The sequence below is a fragment of the Erythrolamprus reginae genome, assembly GCF_031021105.1.
Source record: "Erythrolamprus reginae isolate rEryReg1 chromosome 13 unlocalized genomic scaffold, rEryReg1.hap1 SUPER_13_unloc_4, whole genome shotgun sequence".
NCBI classification, from domain to species: domain Eukaryota; kingdom Metazoa; phylum Chordata; class Lepidosauria; order Squamata; family Dipsadidae; genus Erythrolamprus; species Erythrolamprus reginae.
Genome location: NW_027248448.1, coordinates 247,321 through 259,356, shown reverse-complemented (window position 1 = coordinate 259,356; position 12,036 = coordinate 247,321). Strand labels below are relative to the sequence as shown.

General features: G+C 48.3%; 1 protein-coding gene across 1 annotated transcript in view; it reads right to left on the bottom strand.

Annotated features, from left to right (window-relative positions):
* Nucleotides 1-455: 455 nt before the first annotated feature.
* The window catches only part of LOC139155169 (vomeronasal type-2 receptor 26-like), a 70,466-nt gene continuing 58,885 nt past the window's right edge, over nucleotides 456-12,036 (bottom strand). Inside the window, exons 3-5 of the mRNA XM_070730253.1 lie at nucleotides 5,335-5,547; nucleotides 4,627-4,753; nucleotides 456-1,366 (exon numbers count right to left, since the gene is read on the bottom strand). Coding sequence (XP_070586354.1) covers nucleotides 456-1,366; nucleotides 4,627-4,753; nucleotides 5,335-5,547 — 1,251 coding nt within the window. The remainder of the gene's footprint in view (nucleotides 1,367-4,626; nucleotides 4,754-5,334; nucleotides 5,548-12,036) is intronic.

The window sequence follows — 12,036 nt, the reverse complement described above, 5'->3', positions numbered from 1 at the left end:
GACCTCTTTTTCTACTCACAAACATTTTTAGCTGCTGTCAATAGTAACAAGTACCCATGTTATTTCCTATAAGCTTTCACATTCAGTAATGTTGTTGAACAGCTGAATTCCTCTGAAGTTTACAAAGTTATCTTTAGCAAGATTTATTGAAAGTTGATGGAACTGCAAGAATTTCCATCGTTCAACAATTTCACATTTTGAAACATATAGATATGGTTTTCTTTTACTCCAGCATACTATCTATGCTGGAGTAAAAGAATAGAAAAGATACGAGCGCCAAGGAGCTGTCTCCTGAAGCCGAACGCGGAAGTTAGCGTTCGGCTTCAGGAGACAGCTCCTTGGCGCTCGTATCCCGAATGTGAGCTCGGGAGGCGAACAAAAATGTCGCTCCCCTCCCAGCTCTTATCTCGAGTAGCTCGTAGGTAGAGCTGCTCGTATGTTGAGGTTCCACTGTATCATGTTTTTACATTTGTTCTAGATGTGAGATGCTCTTTTGTGTTCAGATCTGGCCTCAGAAGGATAATGTAACACTTGGGGATGAAGATGCATCCCAGCAGCCCAGCACTGGAGGCCAGGATGGAGAAGACCTGAACAGCCACCATGTATTTCCCTTTGGTGCTCAGGTAGGTGGGCACAAAAGTCACCCAGACACTGCAGAAGACCAGCATGCTGAAGGTGATCAGCTTGGCTTCGTTGAAAGCCCCAGGCAGATTCCTGGCCAGGAAAGCCACTGTGAAGCAGATGGCAGCCAGGAAGCCCATGTAGCTGAGGGTGATGTAGAACATGACAACAGCCCCTTCATTGCATTGCAGGATGATCTCTCCATGCTGGGAGTGGAGGTCAGAGTCAGGGAAGGGGGGAGAAACTCCCAGCCAGATGGAGCAGATGATAATTTGGACAGCAGAAGAAGAAAGAATGATAGAGTTGGCCAAGCTCTTCCCCAACCATCTCTTCACTCGGTTTCCTGCTTTCGTGGCCAGGAAAGCCAGAACCACCGTGATCGTTTTGGCCAAGAGAGAAGAAATGGCAACTGAGAAGATGATGCTAAAAACTGTCTGTCGGAGAAGGCAGGTGGCTTTCCTTGGTTGACCAATGAAGAGAGAAGAAGACAAGAAGCAAAGCAGGAGGGAGACCAGGAAGATGTAGGAGAGGTCCCGGTTGTTGGCTTTGACAATGGGGGTTTCTCGGTATTCAATGAGAATGATTAAAACAAGGCCTGTGGTTAGGAAGAAGAGTAGGGCAAAAGAGACCAGGATGTTGCCCAGAATTTCTTCATAAGACAGAAAGGTTATAAGTTTGGGGATACATTGGACTCTGTGCTCATTAGGATATTTATCATCCGGACACTTGGTGCATTTATCAGTATCTAAAAAATAAAAAGCATATATATTTTTTACATTACAAGAAATATCTTTTTTCGACAACACCTAATTCCAAGAACATTTTACAAGAACTATTTCTGAACTATTTCATTAAAAAGTGCTAAGAAGGATATTTTTAAAAATATACCTAAGTATATGAAGTTGAGGGGAGTCATAGGATGTTAATTATTGTTCTGTGTAATGTGTAGAATCTTCATAGGAACCTACATTATTAGAGGTTAAGAATGAATCATATAATCTTTTAGCCAAACATCCTGAGTCCTGCCCCATGGCAGTTAAAGGGACTTGGAGGATGCTTAGAGTATCCTATAACGTCTGGAGGCAATATGAAAGTACAGTAGTCCCTCGCTATACCGCGCTTCACCTACTGCGGCTTCACTTCATCGCGGGTTTCTGAGGAAGTCAATCGGCAGATTTAAACAGCCCGCCAAACTCGATCGGCAGGTTTTTCAAAAAAATAAATAAATCTAAAATTGTAAATACTGTATTTAAATACTGTATCTAAAATAAATACTGTGTGGGAAGGGTTTATAAACACTTAAAACAATGAAAACTTACCAAACAATTACAATATAAATACTTAAATAAGTACTATCAGTCGATAAATTCCCCATCGCGGATTTCACCTATCGCGGCCACGTCTGGAACGTAACACCAGCGATAGGTGAGGGACTACTGTAAGGAGAAACTTCCTAACAGTGAGGACAATTAACCAGTGGAACAGCTGGCCTCCATAGGTTTTGGGGTCTTCAATATTGGACTGGACAGCCACTTGTCTGAAATGGTATAGGTCTGGGATGGCAAACTATGGCATGGGTGGCAGAGGTGGCACTCAGAGCACTCACTGTGGGCATTCCTGCCATTGCTAGTTAATCTTCTGATTTCCAGTGCATATGCACTGGGAAACAACCTGAAAATGGCCTGAGAAATGGTCCAGAAAGCAGCCAAAAGAAAGAGAGTTTTCAGGCCATATTTCAGACCAAAAATGACCTAAAAACCAGTCAGAAAATGGTCTGAAAAATGGCCAAAACAGGCATATGTACACTGGACAGCTGGTCTTTGGGTTTCTGATGCTCCAGCATGTGTATCTGCATGTTCTGCTTGGGGCACTTGGTGCTGAAAAAGTTCACCATCACTGGTATAGGTTCTGCTTTTTGAGCAAGGAGCTGGACTAGCAGACCTCCAAGATCCCTTACAGCTCTAGCTTGATTGATCGATTGATCGATATGACTGGCAGAATATTTTTGTAATGAGTTCCCCCCATTACTGTCCACAACACCACTTTATGGACCTTCTCAGTGATCCTCAAGGGGAGGCCAATATACAGTGATACCTCAAGATACGAACCCCTTGTCTTACGAACAACTCGTGATACGAACCCGGGGTTCAGAAAATGTTTGCCTCTTCTTATGAACTTTTTTCGAGTTACGAACCAGCATTCGGAGACTGCTGGGCAGCCGCACGGCTGTTTTAAAAGGTCATAGCTGGGCGGCGGGGCTTCCCAGAAGCCTCCCGAACGCCGGTTCGTAACTCGAAAAACGTTCGTAAGAAGAGGCAAAATTTTTCTGAACCCCAGGTTCGGTTCGGGAGGTTGCTGGGAAGCCCCACAGGCTGGCTGTGACGTTTTAAAACAGCCGCACGGCTTCCCAGCTGTCTCCCAAAGCCGAACGCCAAAGCCGAACTTCCGCGTTCGGCTCCGGGAGACAGCTGGGAAGCCGCGCGGCTGTTTTAAAAGGTCGCCTCTTCTTACGAACCAGAAGTTCGGCACATGTTCAGGGTTCAGGGGGGTGCTGGGAAGCCCCCCAGGCCGGCTGTGACCTTTTAAAACGACCGCGCCGCTTCCCAGCTGTCTCCCGAAGCCGAACGCCAAAGCCGAACTTCCGTGTTCGGCTTCGGGAGACAGCTAGGAAGCCGCGCGGCTGTTTTAAAAGGTCGCAGCCGGCCTGGGGGGCTTCCCAGCACCTCCCCGAACCCCAAACCCGGACGTTCGGCACAAGTTCGGGGTTCGGGGGGGTGCTGGGAAGCCCCCCAGGCCGGCTGTGACCTTTTAAAACGACCGCGCCGCTTCCCAGCTGTCTCCCGAAGCCGAACGCCAAAGCCGAACTTCTGCGTTCGGCTTCGGGAGACAGCTGGGAAGCGGCGCGGTTGTTTTAAAAGGTCACAGCCGGCCTGGGGGGCTTCCCAGCACCCCCCCAAACCGCGAACCCGGAAGTTTGGCACAAGTTCGGGGTTCGGGGGGTGCTGGGAAGCCCCCCAGGCCGGCTGTGACCTTTTAAAATGACCGCGCCGCTTCCCAGCTGTCTCCCGAAGCCGAACGCCTAAGCCGAACTTCCGCGTTCGGCTTCGGGAGACAGCTGGGAAGTGGCGCGGTTGTTTTAAAAGGTAACAGACGGCCTGGGGGGCTTCCCAGCACCACCCCGAACCCCGAACCCGGAAGTTCGGCACAAGTTCGGGGTTCGGGGGGGTGCTGGTAAGCCCCCCAGGCCGGCTGCGACCTTTTAAAACAGCCGCGCGGCTTCCCAGCTGTCGCCGAATGCTGAACGCGGAAGTTCGGCTTTGGCGTTCGGCTTCAGGAGACAGCTAGGAAGCCGCGCGGCTGTTTTAAAAGGTCGCAGCCGGCCTGGGGGGCTTCCCAGCACCCCCCCGAACCCGGGTTCGGGGTTCAGGGGGGTTCTGGGAAGCCCCCCAGGCCGGCTGTCACCTTTTAAAACAGTCGAGCGGCTTCCCAGCAGTCGCCAAAAGCCGTTTTTTTGCGGGGGGGGGTTGGGTTGCACGGATTAACTGACTTTACATTGTTTCCTATGGGAAACAATGTTTCGTCTTACGAACCTTTCGTCTTACGAACCTCCTCCTTGCACCGATTAAGTTCGTATCGTGAGGTATTACTGTACAGTGAATCGCAAAGTCTTTCAGAAGGTGGATCTAAAACAATTCATCAAGTTTCAAAGATCTCAGATGTTCTTAGAAAGATAAACTTAGCAGCACTTATCCAAACTAAAGTGTAGGAAGTATTTCCTCTGCTGTTAGTAAAGCTTGCCCAGTCTGTCACTCCTTCCTCCCATCTCTTCTCAACCCTCCTTCAAAGTCTTTTTGATTTACTTCCTTTTAGATAAGAAATTGTGCAGGTTCCAAATAAAGAAAAAAACAGGTTTGCTCCAATCTGCCTTTTATCTTGCACTTTCATGAAAAGGTTCTGGATGGATCCAGTTCCACCAAGCCTCCCATTTTCCTCAGGGTCACCCACCTTCCTGAGTGGAGAAGGTCCCCTCCGGACAAGGAACGCAGTCGTAGCAGCAAACTGGCTCTCCTTCTCGAGCCCTCTTGACAAATCCAGGATGACAACTTTCAACACATTTGGACTCAGGCAGAGACTGAGCAGAAAAAAAGAGAATGTGTTAGGAAATATGTTAGGACTCTCCATCTATAGAAAATATAAATAAAAATGGCAAGAGACAGTTAGCTTCTAGTCTTCACTGAGGTTAATATGAACTCTCTGACTTCTTCTGAACAGATGCAAGAGGTATAACAACTGGCAGATTCTTCATTTAATTCCTCCCTTTTGCCTTTGGAATTTAACATTACAATAAAGTACTTTTGTATAAAGTCTGAAGGAATGGAATTGCAAAAAAAAAAAGATTTAAGTATGATGATATATCCATATTAAAACTGAGAGTAAAGTTTACTGTAAAAGATTTAGGAAACATTTATTTCATTCAGTTTTTTATTGTAGAATAACACTCTGATGAAGAAAGAAATCTCTGACCAGTAAGAACTTGAAAGATTTCCATAAAACATGGCAAAGCTGCTCCACTTAAGCCCTGTCTGTTGAAGGACCTCCATTAGATGACACCAACTGGCATGGAAGGCCAACTTGGAGACTCTAAACTTTCCCCACTTGAAATGGGACCTCAGGCTTTGGAAAACAGAGAAAAGACAGCAAACTTTCTCCCACCTTATTGAGCAACTTTAGATGTGAAAGAGTATTTTGGTCGATAGAAAGTCTCTGTCTTTCAAAATATGCAAATTTCCCTTCCATGACATCCTCCTTGGGGTGAACCAAGATGATGGTAATGCCCAAACCTGCTGTTATCTCTCCATTTTGGTCCAAGTACAGTTTAAAGTCTGAAATATTCCAATATTCATTCTTCTCCAGAAAGGGATGAAACTAAAATGAAAACATCCAGGAATTTGAAATACATAAAACATTGTTTCTTATTCCACATTCAATCTTTCTTCTCCAATTTTTTAATCTCCAAATATGATTAAATAATACTGCCATTATCTTCAAAAGTTAATGAAAAAGTTTGAGAATAAATTGTCACTCACATACTCACACAATATAGAGAAAATATAATTGACACAATTGGTCAATTATAGGAAACATTCCGGAGCAGATGAGAAATAAAATGCATAGATAGGGGAAAAAAGATGATTCATAAACTCTTTAGAAACCACAGGTAGATTCCCAGAAAGCACAGGGGTTTATCAAGAAGAAAGGTAGTCTAATCTTCTCCTTGGTCATCCTGATGGAAAACACCTCCAGATGTGCTAATTCTACTTGATGGTAATATGACATCAACCAAATGTTGCAAGTCTGAAAGAACAAATCATCCACCTACTTTTTCCCCCCAGTCTAAAATGTTAGCGAAGATCCTTTCTTAGTTTCTTTCTCTCCCATTATGCAATTGCAGGATTCTCCCCTCTGATCTGATCTTTCCCTAGGCAGCCTCTCTTCGCCTCATCCCTAAAGTCATTCTCAGATACAAGTACACTTCTTAAATACCATATTTTCAGTGTATAAGACGCACCCCCTCTCCCCCGCTCCAAAAAGTAGGGTGGAAATGTTGGTGCGTCTTATACAGCCATTTCTGGCCTCCCTAAGGCTGACTCAATGTGAAAACTGGTGAGTAGACGGTTTGGGAGGGATCCTGGGGGCTGAGGGAAGGCAAAACCTTTTTTTCTTATTTACCTCTTTAAAATCTTGGTGTGTCTTATGCACAGGTGCAACTTATAGTCCCACACTGGAAGTTCTAAAGATGTTGGATAACCATTTGTCTGAAGTGGTGTAGAGTTTGCTGCCTAGGCAGGGGGTTGGGCTAGAACTCTAAGGTCCCTTCCAACTCTGTTATTCTATGTTCTAATACAGGGATCCTCAAACTACCTCCTGTGGGGTGGATGTGGCCCACCAATGCAAAGTATCCCATGCACGGAGTGGTGGAATTAAGCCCCTCCCCTTGCCCCGCCCCTCAGCATTGGCCTTATGTTCCCGCCAGCATCTACTCCAGCGCCGCTTCTGTTGTTGCTTGAGCTGCCCTTCTGATGATACAGCTGCTGCTGGTGGTTGAATGGGGGGGGCTGCTTTGAAAAGTAGCCCTTTAAAAGTAGGTGGGTGGGTGGGTGGGGGATGTGTCTCCATGTCTCCTAGCTTTTTCAAAATCAGCTGAAGTTGGCTAACACTAATTCAAGTTCAACCACAGTGTAAGGCCTGAAGGAGAATTCACCCACTGCTTTGGTTCTTGCCATATATAAATTACATCCACCCAATTGGTTGCTGGACAATTTTGGTAGTTTTCATGTGTGTGTATACATATGCACAAGTGTGGCAAGAAGCAAATCAGTTTGAATTCTCTTTCCATCTTAAAATCCCAAATAACTAAAAGAAGGAGGTTGGTCTCCCCTCCCTCCCCTGGCCCCCTCCCCTGCTGGCAGGCACTCACAGCTCTGCAAAGCCAGAAGCCTTTGGCTGGAACCGAAGGGGAAGGACCCACGTGGGCCCCTAGAGGGGAGAAGGGAGGGGCCTTGATTGACAGCTTCTCTCAGCCTCTCATGACTTCTGTGCTCTGTGATCATGAGATATTTTGAAGGAAATCCTGTTTCTTTCATTCTTTTTTTAATGGCCTATTTTGAGGAGCCTGAAGCTGCTGTTGTAATGAAGTTAGGCAAGTGGCAAAAGAGTTTGCACACTTTTTCCCTTTTGGGGGGGGGTCTTATTAAGTAAATAGATTCCTCGGGGTGAGCAAGTACGGATTAAGAAGAACAAGGGGGAAAAAATTAGACTGCTACATTGGCCACGCCCACCCAGTCACATGACCACCCACCTGGTCCCACCCCCCAGCCATCTGAAATACTGTGAATCGCCCGCCTATTTAAAATGTTTGAGGATAGTATTCAACTGGGGGACAATATATGTGTATGTGGTTTTGTCTGTTTTTAATGCACAATTTTAAAAAAATGTTTCATCAAATTTTTGTCTTTGTAATAGTTCAATAGTTCAATAGAGCGGAACATCAAGTGGGCAAAAAAAATATTTATGATTTCCACAGAGAGAAGGGTGCAGGAGTAAAAGGCAGTAGAAAAACATCTGGATTTTTTAGCAGCTAGGACCTGACTAACAATAGAGCCTCATAGAAGAAGATTAATGATGAACTGGAAGAACAATGGGGGACACCAAACTTGATATGCATGTTTGTGAAAATGATTTCATAATCATAGTTAACTGGAAACAGAATATGCGTCAGCAGAGAGATGTTCTTGGAAAGAAGGCAAAGGCAGCCATAAGAATCTCAGGAAGTGGACCTTCTGGCTTGGGGAGACCCCAACTCAATGATCAAGTCCCCTTGCAGGCACCAAGCTTACAGGAGAATTTGCAAAACATCTACATCAACTTCATGGAAGGACAAATGCAGTATTTTTCGGGGTATAAGACACTCTGGACTATCAGATGCACCAACCTTTTTCGGGGAGGAAAATAAGGGGAAAAATTCTGCCTCCCAGAAATTTGCCTTCTTGCAGCAAGCAGCATGTTTCAGCTTCAGCACCGCCTGATTAGCACAAGCAGATAATAATAATAATAATAATAATAATAATTATTATTATTATTATTATTATTATTTAGATTTGTATGCCTCCCTTCGCCAAAAACTTGTTAGTTGGATCGGCCTCATCAGCTGTTCCAGGCTGCAAGGATTCCCGTAGCCTATTGCCGCCTCTTCACGCTCCGTTTCCTGGGCAGTGGGGATCTGAATGGATGGAAAATGGGGCACACGGAGGCAGCAATGCGAATCTCTGAGCCTGAAACAGCTGAGGATCAGGCAGATGCTTGTGTTAATTAGGCTATGCTGAAAATGAAACTGGCTGTTTACAGACAAGAAGGCATATTGCTGGGAGGCAGAGGCAAAAATGTGGGGGCCGGTGGGTGGGGCCACATTTGTTATTTGAATGCAAAGACGGAGCAGCCATCAGTCAGAGAAGCTTTAACTGGGATGCCTGCTAAGAGGAAGGGTTAGGCTAGATGCATAGTTCCCTCTAAGCTGCGCAGTGCGCTATAGCGCAGAGGTTTTTACCTCTCAGCCCAGGGAATTTCAAATTTAGCACGGAGGACTGACCTCCGCGCTGAAATTTGAAATGAGAACTGCTGCTGCTCTACAACATAGGGCAGCAACAGTTCCTTAAGAAAAGGCGGGAAAGAAAGGGGCCGGCCAATTGAAGGCCCGCTTTCTTCCCGCCCCTTAAACTCCGGATTTTCCCCTCCCTGGCCATGCCCATCAGCAGCCAAACGGTTGTTTAGCTGCCGGCCGGGTAAGGTAAGCCTCCCTGGGTGGGGGGGGACTGCCGACAAAGAGGGCTGGTGGCCATCCTGCCGCTAGGCCTCTAAGCCTCCATGGGGGGGTTGCCGATGAAAAGGACTGGTGGCGCGGGTGGGGTGTGACGAGCGGGCCTGTTACTTCTCTGCGGGGGCCCTCGTGTGAGGTGTACCGCGAGCCAGGCCCGGCAGTGACAGCAGCCATCCACCCCCTCGCCCTCCCAGGCATCCACGGCGCCCAGCCGACTTTTACCTGCTGCCGAATAGCCACACAGTCCCGGACTCCCAAATCGCTCTCTTCTCCGGTCAGCAAAGCCATCTGCCCAGGAAAGCGCCACGCGTCGAAAAAGCGCGATGCTTTCCTGGGCAGCCAGCTTGCTGGCTGGAGAAGCGAGCGATCCGGGATCCGGGACTGTGTGGCTTTGCGCCATGAAGACAAAACGGCTCTGGCAGCAGGTAAAAGTCAGCCGGGCTGGCGGAGGCGGAGCGTGGCTGGGCGCCGGGGATGTATGGCTGCTTCTTCTTTGCTGCAGAGCCGCGCGGAGGCGAAGACACGGCGCCCGGACACACTCCGCCTCCTGAGAGCACGGCCGACTTTGGGAGCCGTTTTGTTTTCGGCCGGGCGGAGGCGGCACACGGAGGCGAAGACAAGGCGCCTGGCCACGCTCCGCCTCCCGGGAGCCCAGCTGAAAACAATGGCTCCAAAAGTCGGCCGGGATACCGGGAGGCGGAGCATGACCGGGCGCCGTGTCTTCACCTCCGCGCGCCGCCTCCGCCCAGCCGAAAACAAAATGGCTCCAAAAGTTGGCCGGGCTCCCGGTAGGCGGAGCGTGTCCGGGCACTGCGTCTTCGCCTCGGCGTGCCGCCTCCGTCTGGCCGAAAACAACGGCTCCAAAAGTCGGCCAGGATACCGGGAGGCAGAGCGTGGCTGGGCCCCGTGTCTTCGCCTCCGCGCGCCGCCTTTGCCCAGCCGAAAACAAAACGGTTCCAAAAGTCGGCCGGGCTCCCGGGAGGCGGAGCGTGTCCGGGTGCCATATCTTCGCCTCCGCGCACCGCCTCCACCCAGCCAAAAACAAAACGGCTCTAAAAGTCGGACGGGCTCCCGGAAGGCAGAGCGTGTTCGGGTGCTGTGTCTTCGCCTCCGCGCGCCGCCTCCGCTTGGCTGAAAACAAAACGGCTCCAAAAGTCGGCCGGGATACCGGGAGGCGGAGCATGACCGGGGATGCCTGAGAAAGCGAGGGGGTGCATGGCTGTTTCCTCTTCGCTGCAGAGCCGCCGGGCAGAGGCGAAGACAACGGCGCCCTCCACTCTCTCTCCGGCTCTCTTTCTCTCTCTTTTTCTCTCTGTTGCCGGCGTGGTGAACGAGAGAGAAAGAGAGAGAGAGAAAAAGGAGGGGAGAGAGAATGAGAGAGAGAGAAAGAAACAAGAGAGAAAGAGAGGGAAAGAAAGCAAGAGAGAGAGAAAGAGGGGGGAAGGAGGGAGAGGGAAAGACATGGAGGGAGGGAAGGAGGGAGGGAGAGAGAAAGAGCAAAAAAGAGAGGAAGGAAGGAAGAGAGAAAGGAAGAGGGATGGAGAGAGAGGGAAAGAAAGATGAAGGAAGGGAGAGAGAAAGGGTGAGGGAGAGATAGAAAGGAGGGAGAGGGAAAAGGAAGGGCTTGGAGAAAGGCAGGGGGAGAGAAAGATAGAAAGGAAAGAGGGAGGGAGAGATAGAAAGAAAAGAGGGAGGGAGGAAAGAAGGAGGGAGAGATAGAAAGGAAAGAGGGAGGGGGGGTAGTAGGATAGGGAGAGGGAAAAGGAAGGGCTTGGAGAAAGATAGAAAGGAAAGAGGGAGGAAGAGATAGAAAGGAAAGAGGGAGGGAGAGATAGAAAGGAAAGAGGGAGGGAGAGATAGAAAGGAAAGAGGGAGGAAGAGATAGAAAGGAAAGAGGGAGGGAGAGATAGAAAGGAAAGAGGGAGGGAGAGATAGAAAGGAAAGAGGGAGGGAGAGATAGAAAGGAAAGAGGGAGGGAGAGATAGAAAGGAAAGAGGGAGGAAGAGATAGAAAGGAAAGAGGGAGGGAGAGATAGAAAGGAAAGAGGGAGGGAGAGATAGAAAGGAAAGAGGGAGGGAAGAGATAGAAAGGAAAGAGGGAGGGAGAGATATAAAGGAAAGAGGGAGGAAGAGATAGAAAGGAAAGAGGGAGGGAGAGATAGAAAGGAAAGAGGGAGGGAGAGATAGAAAGGAAAGAGGGAGGGAGAGATAGAAAGGAAAGAGGGAGGAAGAGATAGAAAGGAAAGAGGGAGGGAGAGATAGAAAGGAAAGAGGGAGGGAGAGATAGAAAGGAAAGAGGGAGGGAGAGATAGAAAGGAAAGAGGGAGGAAGAGATAGAAAGGAAAGAGGGAGGGAGAGATAGAAAGGAAAGAGGGAGGGAGAGATAGAAAGGAAAGAGGGAGGAAGAGATAGAAAGAAAAGAGGGAGGGAGGGAGGAAAGAAGGAGGGAGAGATAGAAAGGAAAGAGGGAGGGAGAGATAGAAAGGAAAGAGGGAGGGAGAGATAGAAAGGAAAGAGGGAGGAAGAGATAGAAAGGAAAGAGGGAGGGAGAGATAGAAAGGAAAGAGGGAGGGAGAGATAGAAAGGAAAGAGGGAGGAAGAGATAGAAAGGAAAGAGGGAGGGAGAGATAGAAAGGAAAGAGGGAGGAAGAGATAGAAAGGAAAGAGGGAGAGATAGAAAGGAAAGAGGGAGAGATAGAAAGGAAAGAGGGAGGGAGGAAAGAAGGAGGGAGAGATAGAAAGGAAAGAGGGAGAGGGGGGTAGTAGGATAGGGAGAGGGAAAAGGAAGGGCTTGGAGAAAGATAGAAAGGAAAGAGGGAGGAAGAGATAGAAAGGAAAGAGGGAGGGAGAGATAGAAAGGAAAGAGGGAGGAAGAGATAGAAAGGAAAGAGGGAGGAAGAGATAGAAAGGAAAGAGGGAGGGAGAGATAGAAAGGAAAGAGGGAGGGAGAGATAGAAAGGAAAGAGGGAGGAAGAGATAGAAAGGAAAGAGGGAGGGAGAGATAGAAAGGAAAGAGGGAGGAAGAGATAGAAAGGAAAGGGA